Source organism: Xylaria bambusicola, assembly GCF_022495145.1.
Source record: "Xylaria bambusicola strain CBS 139988 unplaced genomic scaffold F5B22scaffold_145, whole genome shotgun sequence".
Classification (NCBI taxonomy): Eukaryota; Fungi; Ascomycota; class Sordariomycetes; order Xylariales; family Xylariaceae; genus Xylaria; species Xylaria bambusicola.
Genome location: NW_025953698.1, coordinates 485 through 12,352, shown reverse-complemented (window position 1 = coordinate 12,352; position 11,868 = coordinate 485). Strand labels below are relative to the sequence as shown.

General features: G+C 44.9%; 5 protein-coding genes across 5 annotated transcripts; 2 read left to right on the top strand and 3 right to left on the bottom strand.

Moving 5' to 3' along the window:
• Positions 1-1,976: 1,976 nt before the first annotated feature.
• F5B22DRAFT_652833 (uncharacterized protein) lies at positions 1,977-3,250 on the top strand (the record flags this gene model as incomplete). The annotated part of the gene is made up of 3 exons (XM_047979671.1): positions 1,977-2,529; positions 2,626-2,687; positions 2,753-3,250. 3 exons carry the CDS (start codon positions 1,977-1,979, stop codon positions 3,248-3,250), a joined length of 1,113 nt encoding a protein of 370 aa, XP_047824618.1.
• A 1,192-nt stretch (positions 3,251-4,442) lies between these two features.
• F5B22DRAFT_632285 (uncharacterized protein) lies at positions 4,443-5,952 on the top strand. Its single transcript, XM_047976673.1, has 3 exons — positions 4,443-4,942; positions 5,016-5,234; positions 5,301-5,952. The coding sequence occupies exons 1-3, from the start codon at positions 4,810-4,812 to the stop codon at positions 5,510-5,512; spliced, it is 564 nt and encodes a 187-aa protein (XP_047824617.1). The 5' UTR covers positions 4,443-4,809; the 3' UTR covers positions 5,513-5,952.
• F5B22DRAFT_652831 (uncharacterized protein) lies at positions 5,567-6,121 on the bottom strand (the record flags this gene model as incomplete). The annotated part of the gene is made up of 2 exons (XM_047979670.1): positions 5,567-5,812; positions 5,930-6,121. The coding sequence occupies 2 exons, from the start codon at positions 6,119-6,121 to the stop codon at positions 5,567-5,569; spliced, it is 438 nt and encodes a 145-aa protein (XP_047824616.1).
• A 1,051-nt stretch (positions 6,122-7,172) lies between these two features.
• F5B22DRAFT_93244 (uncharacterized protein) lies at positions 7,173-8,883 on the bottom strand. Its single transcript, XM_047980710.1, has 9 exons — positions 8,581-8,883; positions 8,355-8,522; positions 8,146-8,303; positions 7,989-8,090; positions 7,907-7,921; positions 7,751-7,777; positions 7,603-7,670; positions 7,372-7,548; positions 7,173-7,318 (listed from the first exon to the last, which is right to left on the bottom strand). Exons 1-9 carry the CDS (start codon positions 8,830-8,832, stop codon positions 7,287-7,289), a joined length of 999 nt encoding a protein of 332 aa, XP_047824615.1. The 5' UTR covers positions 8,833-8,883; the 3' UTR covers positions 7,173-7,286.
• A 512-nt stretch (positions 8,884-9,395) lies between these two features.
• F5B22DRAFT_632282 (uncharacterized protein) lies at positions 9,396-10,707 on the bottom strand. The gene has a single exon (XM_047976672.1). The coding sequence runs from the start codon at positions 10,311-10,313 to the stop codon at positions 9,657-9,659; it is 657 nt and encodes a 218-aa protein (XP_047824614.1). The 5' UTR covers positions 10,314-10,707; the 3' UTR covers positions 9,396-9,656.
• Between the last annotated feature and the right edge of the window lie 1,161 nt (positions 10,708-11,868).

Here is an 11,868-nt window from a genome sequence, read left to right as displayed (position 1 = left end):
CAGTATTGCAGTCAGTATTGCAGTCAGTATTGCAGTCAGTATTGCAGTCAGTATTGCAGTCAGTATTGCAGTCAGTATTGCAGTCAGTATTGCAGTCAGTATTGCAGTCTGTATTGCAGTCTGTATTGCAGTCTGTATTGCAGTCTGTATTGCAGTCTGTATTGCAGTCAGTACTGTAGGTCTATATTGCAGTCAATACTGTAGGTTTCTATTACAATCTATATTGCAACTAAGCTATATAGATTATATATAGGAAGGTTAACTATATATAAACGTATATATAATAAGCTATTAATTAAGCTATAACTTAACCGTTAAATAGGACTATTATATAGATTGCAATATAGACCTTTAATATAGACCTTCAATACAGACTGCAATACTGACCTTCAGTACTAACTGCAATACAGACCTTCAATACAGACCTTCAATACTGACCTACAATACAGACCTTCAGTACTGACCTACAGTACTGACTGCAATACAGACCTTCAATACAGACCTTCAATACTGACTGCAATACAGACCTTCAATACAGACCTACAATACAGACCTTCAATACAGACCTACAGTACTGACTGCAATATAGACCTACAGTACTAGCTACAATATAGACCTATATAGCCAGAAGCTATAACTTAAATAGTTATAAAGCCTAATATAAACTATATATTATTTATATAACCTTTAAAATAGGTATTTAAGTAATTATTTATATTTTTAAAACTTTACTTTATACCCTTTATTATATTTGGTCCCCTTAGGTAAAGTTGGAAAATAGGTTTTACCCCGCACTTGACCTGATTTTTTATTTTCGCACTTTGTGGTAGTGGCCCACCGTAGTTGTCGCTTACAAGCTGCCGTGCCCATCAGGCTCTTGAGCAGGCCATGTTGGACACAGACATTCGATCTTTCTAGCTTATTACGATGTGCCTAGGTAGGCTGATCGGCATTGTTCTCTACGGGCTGACTGGCACTATTCTATATTGCCACCTACATAGGCTACTCTATTGTAGTCAAGATAAGGTCCGCGCGGTGAGTAATCGCGTTGATCTGCCTAGATGTGACATGTCAAACTGGCTGGCATGCCCTACCCATTGAACGCTTAGCAATCAAGATCAGGCAATCCCGATTGTGAAATAATACGTTCTTCACACCTCTATACCTTGCCATCCTCAGCTAAACAGGCTAGCATCCAGGGAAACGTCTAGTGGAAGCGGTGAAGGTAGTTCCGAGGCTCCGATGACCAGTGAGACTCAGCTCAGCTTGCAGCATGAGATAATCAATTCCTTTCTCTCTCTCCCCTTTCTCGCAAGCACGCACTGCAGGGGCTCGGTGCATGGCGCACATGTCACTTTAGAACTTTGCGAAGGCAGATTCTACCAACAGGCATTAAGCTGATGGGGACGATTCAAAGGTGTTGAATATTAGCACCCAGGTGTAGAATCTCAGAGCCTCTAGAATAGTGGCGAAGCGTGAGACTCTTAAGCTCCGCAGGAGTCACCGTCGACATAGTTTAAGCGAGGTGAACGGCAATCTAGGTCTCGTTTAGCTGCCCTTGGCCAATTACCGGTGATCGTTGACCTTGCGAGGGGCGCGCACCAAGCTGACCACATGCAAATAATGTTCACATATTAAAGCAAAAAAGCTCAGCCAGCTTGACAGAAAATCAAACTATCAGACTGCCAACGACCGCTCATTGTTCATGTGTATAAATATAGAGACCCTGCTGCCTAATAACCTGAACCTGCAAATGATAAAACAGGCGACAAAACATGCATCGAATCTCACTAAGAGCCACGATGGGCTGAATTAGCCCTGTTACCTGGGAGCCTGAATACGGTAAGATCCAGAAATGCATTTTTAACTGTCATTTTTAGATACAGTACTTACCATTCTCACGGGCTAGCCGATAGATACCAAACTTCTTGCTGATTGCGGCATGCGAGCGTCGAAGGATCACAGACTCTGAAACAATGGAAGTTGTTGGTACAGTTGCTGCAACTGCGCAGCTCGTGGGAATAGCAATAGGATTGCTCAACTCAATTGCTCAAATCCATGACCTCATCAAACACGTTCCAGACCGATACCAAAGATGGCACGTTGAGCTTGATCTGTTAGGGGAAGCCATCACCTGGATTCAGCAGAATTATGCGCTCCAGACATGGCAAGTTCGTCGAGTATTGGAGAGTATGCGGTCAAAAATGCAGAGCCTCTTGAAGCTGTGTCAGACATATGCACCCCCGTCAAAAGCGAGTTGGATTATAAAGATCTTTAAGAACCTTTCAGCCCATGCAATAGAGCCTCGCATAATAGAGCACCTTCAATCCTTGGAGCATGATAAAACAACGCTCCTTCTAGCAATTCAGTTACCTATACCAAACTCGGACGAAAATTGTTTGATAAACAACAAAATGCCCAAGCCCAACTTTATGAGAGTCACTCACCATACTTTCACCAACGATGGCCTTAGAGTGGCTGCCGGAGGTAGTCAGCAGGCCTTGACCGAGATTGTTCCGCGCCCCGACCGTACGTAGGACTCTTTATTGCCCTTTTCCCAACAGATTTCCTATTCTTAAGTCACAGAGATTACTTCTACCATCAAATTCACTGACCAGCTTCAAGTGGATTTGAGTAGATCCATCCGTTGTGTTGGGCATACTGGCACAACTCAACACAGTAGAGATGTAAGTTGTTTGGCTATGAATACTTGCCATTTATGAATTTGAGCTAATAATTTCATACTGCGCAGAACGGTAATAAAATGAAATTTCCACAAAACTATCGCTTCATTGCACTTGGAGAAACGACCTTCCAAGGGACACTGGATCCTGAGCTAAACGACGCCCCATATTACAAGACGATGCCTCGTACAGAATACGCGAACACTTTCAAGAAAATCAGAATTAAAGGAGACCGAGATTTTGTGGGTAATGCGATGGGCATTGGAGGGACCTTTGAGGATATCATTGTAGAGGGTCATGACAATGCAGTTGGACTCTGTTCACAACCTATGATGAAGAGACCTTCGTCACCCCCGCACCACCAAGCAAAATATCCAAACTCCCATGCCAGACAAGGGAAAGGTCATGATGGACACAACAGCGGTGTGATTGGCGAGAATTATTCTCGCCACGGAGTATACAGCGGGGGTCAAGAGGCCACTAACGAGGATTTCGATGATATGGTTATAGATGAGCAGAACGCCGAAGAAAATGATCATGACAGAATGGACTTGGATCCTCGATAGTGACCAAGGAGGATAATCAAGAATAAATCAAGCAAGGGTAAATATTGTCTGCTAGCAGTTACTCGAAACACATATGCAAGCTAGGAAAGGCTTGGATATAGATCTTACTGGACGCCTTAGCTGTTGTACCCTCTCACCTAGTGAATGATATAGAATTTTAACATCTGTTTATTCTCCCTGAGTAAATTCAATGGGACACAATAATGATATTTCGACGGCGTTATGAGCGATCGTCACCAGTATACTACCCAAAGAGACTGACGTTTACACTTGATAAGGCAACAGGTCTCTAGATTAGGGTGAATAATTCAGTGCGCTCTTTGTTTATAGCTTGTCATTAAGGCGACAAAGTTTGACAAATTTCTGCTTATCTCAGCGTGTACGTGTTTTACCTTCGGATAAGCTGAACGTTATGAGTCTTAAATAGGAAGCTGGCCGTGGAATATTGAGGTGGCTGGCTGTCACACTCCGCCGAACCATCCGACCAATGCTACCTACATGCGCATGCAAATATTGACATTGTTCAAGGTAGTGAATGTTCCCACCTCCTCTCAATTTGGCCCCCACCCCCTCCATGCCCTTGCGCCGGATACCTAGAACCATACATTGATGCTGCTTCGGTTAGGACTCCTCACACTACTATGTACTGTAGGCTTTTGACTCCCTAGTTACGGTATCGTTGACGAATTCACACAGTGCCATTTAGATTTTATAGGCCCTCCCGGCCAGGTAAATCAGCAGAGTCCCTACGGAGGCCCTGGTCAAAAGTCTTTAATGACCAAACATGGTGAAAAGCAAGAATTAAACAAGGTGTTGAATTATGTTGATATTTTAACAACCTGCCAGAGTGCGCCCCGACCAAGAGCATCGACTTCGGGCCGCCAGTGGTCTGGCAAGACATGATATCCCACCTAATAAGAAACATTTCGCAGCGCTATAATTACTGTAGGCACTTCCCAAGAACCACGAAGGCTTGGGCCTAGACCTTCGTAAATGGAGATAAAATTGCAAGCCCGTGCAATAGAGGCTGAGAAGAGTCAGGTGATCGAGACAATATGTCCCTAACATTCCTGTCACACTCCTTGGGGCAGCGGGAGCACAGAAGAACTTTAGTACTGCATAAGGTTTCAACGCTTAACTTTCAGGCTTATAAGCAGCGTAGTCTTAAGTTTAGCGGTCCGATACTTACTTGAGGTTATAGCGAAAGTGTACAAACCGTAAATCATCGCTATATAAGAATAACTCTGCTATCTTAAGTGAGGCGTTATGCGAGTGAGAATATGGCGCTGTCTGAGTACTTAATCGAATACGGATCAGTACTTGCGAGAATCGTTCGCCATCAACAGTGGTATACCCAGTGAGGCGGCTGATGTTACGGATTAGTCCGGGAGGGGCGTCGAGTAAGCTGGGTAAACTAGCAGAAACTTGAGGTGCTACGTACTGCGCTGGAACATCAGCCACCCACCCATATATGAATTCCTTTCGTGGGGAAAGGAGGCTCAACGATTCCGCGAAGCTACAAAGGCCATTTGGTGACGCTATTCTGTCAATCAAATGCAATGTCGGCGACTGATGGCTTTGATGCACTTGACAACATATTATTCACAGAATGCCGGTGCCATAAAAAAGCACCCTACTTATTGATGATTCCACTAGACCAAAATGGTGACCCTGCTTGGAATCATCCTCAACGTATGCTCCACCAGAATCAATCACTGAGCCTGACAAACTGCTTTTCAACCGTCCCGGCTAATCACTTTTCTAGACATTTATCGAGCAGCGATATGCAGAGAACTTCAGTGCGGCTTCTTTAGTCCTTTACGCAATTGCGAAAATGAAATTCCTATGGCGGAAAAATACAAGCACTGGGAGTCTCAGTACGCATTGTACCAAAGCCAGGCCATGCAGCAGGAGAACCTGAGAAGTATATCGCGATCGCAAATTGAGGATGCCAGGATTGAAGGAAACGGTAGTCGAATTGGAAGTAGGCAATCTTACATACCACGCGAAGTTGTAAGTCAAACTGACTAATTAATCAACTATCAACTAGATGACCTCATCAACCTGAGCTTCAACTTTCTACAAAACCATAGCATCCCCACATCGGCGCCCATAAATCCATCTTTCTGGACTCTAGTGGAGAACAGTACAGAGCTTTCCATGCTCCTAAATCCTTCGTTCGACACTATATTAGGGAACAGTGGAAGACTCGAACAACAACGACGTTGGATACTCTTTGCCAAATTGATGTTGGGTATGTAGGCTTGAGGTGGATTGTGGAAAGGAGTTCTTTATAAAACATTCTTGAAAGGCCTGCTACGAGATCTGAGACAAAAGCAAGATACCGAAAAAGTTCCCCGACACTCGAACTGGAGCCGTCAAGTGGAAGTAATAGTTGGGAATCGCCCGTTGTCCATCCACCTCGATTACGCCCTGGGCAGTCGGTATTGGTATGAATTCCATCATCCAACCTGGTTCTAAGGGGAGGGCCGTAGGATTTTCGAAATGGATAGCGGTGACGCGGGTTTGTAACGGTTTCGCATGGCCATCTGGGAGTTGGCTCTAGAGGAGAGATGAGGTTAGCAGGCAAGGCAAATAGAACCACCTGGATCTCGCAGCCCCGGATGCGGAAAGGTAAAACAGATTGCCTCGTCATCATTAATCGCAAATAGCACGTACTTTGATTTCTTGTGTGAAGAGCTCTGCGAGTTTTGATGTCGTAGCTGATAATCCGCTCGTATTCTTGCAAATTTTTATTTGGTCGTGCGTTTGGAAATCGGCATCTTCGCTAACCATCCAGGTTGCGACTCTCCCAACCTCCGTGATAGAATCGGTTGGCAATCGCCTTTGTGTTATTGTAGGATTTGCCATCGCGGCCTTTTCGGCTGTGATGCTGGTAGTATTAACTCGGCGCGATGATACAAACGATATCAGTACGGTCGTCGAGAACAGGAGCACGAGAGGGGCGGAGTAAGAAATGATACATTGAGCCAAGTTAGAATCCATGTATTTTTTATTCAGCTGGGGTAAGTTGGTGGCTTACGTATTGGTTACCGGAATGGGGAGGAGACCGTGGGATTTATAATGTAACCGAGCAGACACACCAACACTCAAGGAATGTTGCTGCCCAACTCTCATTTCACAATGATACGGAAAGATCATGCGAGATATTGCTTCATTTATTTCTACCTGAGCTCATAATAAAGCTCGATTTGTTCGCAAATCGGGTCATGCATGTGCGTAACTGACGTGGGTGGCAAACATTCGAGGTCCTGCGGTGTCGTTAGGCTGTGTTGGGTACTACATGAAGTGGTCACCCATACCTTTCGGGAAGTAGTTGTCATAAGCCAGGTTTGGTTATGATGGTGTTGCCTACTACCATTAACCGACCTCCTTGGATCATCCGCATTCTTTACCTGATAGATAGACATTGAAGTCGGAATAACTGGTCGGAATTGATTTGTGAGCCTTCAACAATTGTTCCTTGTTATCGCGATTCCAGACCCCGTTGTCGTTTTAATACATGACATCTTGTTCGAGCTGACTGCAGTTGACTACGGTAGGCTTCAGATCGCCCTCACCACACCAGGGTATTTATCGCTTGGCATTTGGCGTAAGCCCGACTAATCAAGAATCGCGCTGGGGAGATTTCGAGATATTTCATAGTCAGCGAAGTCTGTATTACATCATTATTTCGTATATCTTAGATATTTCGGGGCCCTTTGCAAGGTATACGCCCGTAGTTGTAGGAAATCTGCATATTCGGTCGTGCCAGCACATAACATGGGACTACAACTGTAGTGTACTGCCTGCAGGGAAAATGCATATGTTTGAATTCTATGCTATGTCTCCCACCGTGTTACTAGCACCTGGTAAAAAGAAGAAAGGAATTCATACGCAAGATAAGGCGCTGCAGTTCAATTTCATTCGATCTGAATAGAATACTCAAGGAACCTCAACAGTTCACATTTCAATCTTAGAAAATCCCAATGGACACCCAGCCTTAAGTGCTCATAATACCTTGGCTACAACTCCCTTACATAGCCATACCTGGCAGCTTCGGAAGCCCTGAGTACAAATTAGTATCGGCATAAGGAGCGGCAGGTATTCTGAGAACATACATCCATCAGTAACTTCTCCAACCATATCCTTAACGGTACACTGATTAGCGATATTCATGGCCTGCTTCTGGATGGAGCCGCAGCCATCATAGAAGCACTCGGACTTGTTCATAGCACGCTGGAGGGCATCTCCTTTCCATCCGAACATATAGTCGGCGTGAGTGCCATACGACGATCCTAGTTATAATTATTATTATAAAATGTTGTCGCTAGCAAGGACCTAGTGCCTACCTTCAAAACTCCATACAAATGGATTTGGAGCACCTGACGGCCACATGCTATTGAACTTGGTTGTGTCCCTGACACGAGGGTAAGTGAATGCCCCGCTCTTATGAAAACTACGGGGTTGGAGAAGATGGCCACGACTCGATGTACGTACCAAGTTGTTTCAAAGGTCACTTGTGGTCTGTAGTTCTCTAGAGTCAGCCATTACTCTTTGAGGGTAAGGTAAACAGGGTTTGGAGGAACTATGTAACTGAACTTGTGACATGAATAAAGGAGATAATAGAAGGAGAAGGTTCTAGTAAATACTTACACTCTCACAGGGTGACTGTTTACCACGTCGGGGTTAGCGATTACCAGAGAGAAAAAGGCTTAGCACATGTATCTTTATTTACCTAGCAGGACAAGCCGGTGCATTATTAAAGTAGTCTGTGTTGACTGTGTTGTACATGTGGCTCTGGTGATCCGGGCTGTCGAGGTTCTTTCCATCCCAGCACCTAAGTCGAGTCAGCCTAGTTCCAGATGAAACCTGCAAGAGGTCAATTCACTTACGGGGGGAAATGGTGAGTAGTGAATATTCCGCCGGAACAAGGTTTAGATGGCATATCAGCTTGTAAAGCGCCCCTGCTACCGCCTGTCATACATTGATAACTAAGCCCAAGGTGTGAGCGTGAAGTCGCAGTCGGACTTCCTACGGTCATGCGAAAGCCCTGGGAAAGTTATTATATGTAGTGTAGATGGGTATTCACGCGAATAGTTACCGGTGGGAAGCTCTTGACGGGTTGCTGCTTCAGGTTGTCTCTGCTCAGATCAAACTGCGTGTAGTAGACTGTAAGTCCGCCTTGAGCACCATTGGAGCCTCCTAACAAAGGCTGAACTGGGATCGGTTGAACACGATGGTAAGAACCGTTCGTTGGATGCTTGAAATACTGAATACAAAAAAAGACGTCAGCTTATGTCCCAATAAATTATTGCTAACAACCATACCAGAGTAGCAGTCCAGTAATTGGAAAAGTCCTCGGACATTTGGCATGTGGTGCAAGTAGCCCTAGAGGAGACATCGCCAAGCATGGTCACATTAAAGGCATTTCCGCCAACAATGTGGTGGACATGAGAAGACGGGTTCTGGCCAGGCTCGCCAGCTGGATCGAGTCGCTGAAAAGTTAGTGTAGAGCAGGGGAAGCGAAGTCCAGCCTGGACGAGCGTCGCAAGCGCAGCGACTGCGGTAATCGTCTTCATCTTTACAGCTAATCTCACGCTATTTGCTAGAAGGGAGAACAGAGAACTCGTAGAGATGGGCTAATACAGTTCTAAAATGGGTCTATGCCGCCACTTATCTCATTTTGAGATGTGCTAAAAGGAGGCGTGGACAGAAACGCGTGCTTTTCACAGTTGAAAAGCCGATTGAGCAGGAAGGCCGCAAATGAAAATACGACGCCCTAGATCTACTACCTTTCAATCACTTGCAGGGAATGACACCCGACGATGATAGTCTTTCGTATAGGATATACCGAGCCTACACTATATCTACATATCACACGTTGATTATAGTCCCCGCAGCGCCTATCCTTTGTGCAGTGCATATAATCTTTATCGCATCGAACAAGCTCGGCATTTAAGGAGCCTCTACCGTACCAGGCCCGATATTGAGTCCCGGTAACCGGCTGCATGCTATTGGGTGTGCAAAAATTAGGGGAGGATCAGGTTAATCCGAAGGAAATTGTCCCGACCTATAGGATAATTTCACTAAAGCCCTATCCCACCTCTACCATTCGAGGGTATTTCCGTTCCGCGGCAGTCTTCTTAAACCGCGCTAATTTTGGAATGCGGCTTTGCTTTGACACGTGCATTTTGCATAGGGGTTCGTCGTGGGAATATGCGTCTAACACATTACTTTATTCCACATGTACGAGTTGTTACTAGTAGAATTGGTTCCAATTTTAGCATCGTACCTTGCCAGGGATCACAATGGACGGAAAGGACACAGTCATACATTCAACATTGGATACAAAGAAACAGAGAAGATATGTAGGGAGTTAGAAGGATGTGAAGAGTCGATTCTTCTAGTCGATCTTCATCTGCACCATAGGAGGGATTACAACGGCAACGGTCGGGTCTTGGTTCTCATCCTGAAGCTCTTCATCGTTACCATATGAATCCTCATCCTCGAGGTGGTAGTCTTGGTTCTCAGCATGGTGATATTCGCATTTAGTCTGACAGTCCGAACCATCCATTACAACGTCCTCATCCTCATCCTCATCGATGTCGAAGCCTCTAGCTAGCTCGTTGAAGAAGACAGCGTCTGTGACGATCCACGATTCGCCGACGGTACCATGATCACCTACAGATTTGCGGAACGCGATGAGTGCGAGAACGGCCGGATTGTACAAATCGTAGCGGTAGTAAGGATATTCTGGGTTCTTTTCCCACTCGCAGCGAGCTTCGATCAGGCGCACAAACATCTCGAAGAAAACCGCTTGTGGTACCTTCGAAGCCCAATCGATTTCGCTCTGCACAAGAGGCAGAATATCCCAAAGGTCATCGCCATTATCGCGTCCCTTTTTTATCAAGGGAGTCGCGGTCTTGAATAGTTGCATAAGGACTTCGGTGAGAATAGCAGGTTTGATCTCGTGTCCGGTGGCTTTGAGGGCATCGAAAACTCGCTTATCGCGTCGTGATTTGTGCATGAGTCGGTAGGGGGCCTGGTACTTCACTGCCATAACGTTAGGTTTGAAAGCAGTTGATACACATGTTAGAGAAACGTACTGCCAGACGCCGGTAGAGAGAGCCGAAGATTACCTTTGAGAAGAATAGGCATCTTGAGATTTTCGGTCTGTCTTAGTTCGAGGTGGCGAGTAGTTATGATGCTGGCAGCGCAATTTAAAAGTATAGATGGTATGTTGTTGTAGTGTGTCGACAAAAACGAGGAGTTACTTGTTGAAATAAATTTCGAGGCCGGGGTGGCAAACAAGAGGCCTGGGTACTTGAGGTGTCTCTGTACATGTTGTGACAGACCAATATACATCAATGAGGAGGAACAAGCGTTGGATCTACTCTGGGACAAGCCAATAGGTACATCACAGCAAGGACATTGAATGGGCAGGAGTCAATAGGTGTGTGGCTTCAGGCACACAACAATGGCATGTGGCTATGCCCTCTCTACATGGAGTGAGGAGGGATATATAAATCGAAATACAGTGCTGCTCTTCAACCAACGTGGTCTAATGGTCTTAGAGGCAACAACAACTGGTGGGGAGTTGTTTGCTAGTCTCTGAATGTGACGAGTTCGAATCTCGCACGTGTAGGGTAGTCCTTACACATGGTTATTAGCTACTAATGCTATTATTAGCGGGTTCCTTGTAATGCGTTACGAGACTCTGTACCGCGTACTATCATTAGTTATCTGAGGGCTCCAAAGGCGCTAGATCACATTTTTTGGCATTCCTTTTATCTGTGATATTTATTTTACATGGATATATCTGTCACGATCACAAAGCTACAGTAAAAAAACAATGCATATGTACCTTTAACTTGGACATAAAGATTTCAAAGAAATCTTTATACAATCATGATTGCCTATACATGTCTTTATGGTTGTAGTGTTAAAAGGACCATTTCTTTTCACTCCCTGCTTAAGCATACGGCTCTACTATTAGAATAGCTATATAGTGTATCTTGTTTCTCTACTGAGGCCGAGCTCTGCAAAGGGTAGGGACAATGTATGGGGTAACACACTGTTTGCCTAGATGGGCTAAGGGGCCAAGGGACCTAGGTAGGAGTCGCGTCCATCATCTCCTCCACAACAAACACCTAACCCATAGGTGTACTGAACCAAGTTCCAACTGAAGGGAACAAACTGAACACACAAGGCACGGAAGTTCTAAAAGGAGTGGACACGGAGCCATGACCTAACACGCTCAGGAAGTGAGAAATTGGCCCTGGAGTCACTATGTATTTAGAACAAATAGCTAGTGGACAGTTTGCCACGTCCAACGCCGCCCACCGACCAAGTATTATTTTGTTTGATTGCCAGATAACTTGATCAGTCAAAACAAGATAAGACCTTCTAAATTATTTCATAAACCAAAACAGATTTTTGTACTTGACTCCTTTAATTGCAATTAATTGCAAGTAATCTTTTGATTTTTCTGTTTTTTTTTACAGGGTTTAGGCATTAGAAAGTTGTTGTTGAAGGCTTCGAAGGTTGGAAGGTTGTATGTAGGTGACTGACCTAACCTAACCTAACCTAACCTGACCTGACCCCTGACCTGACCC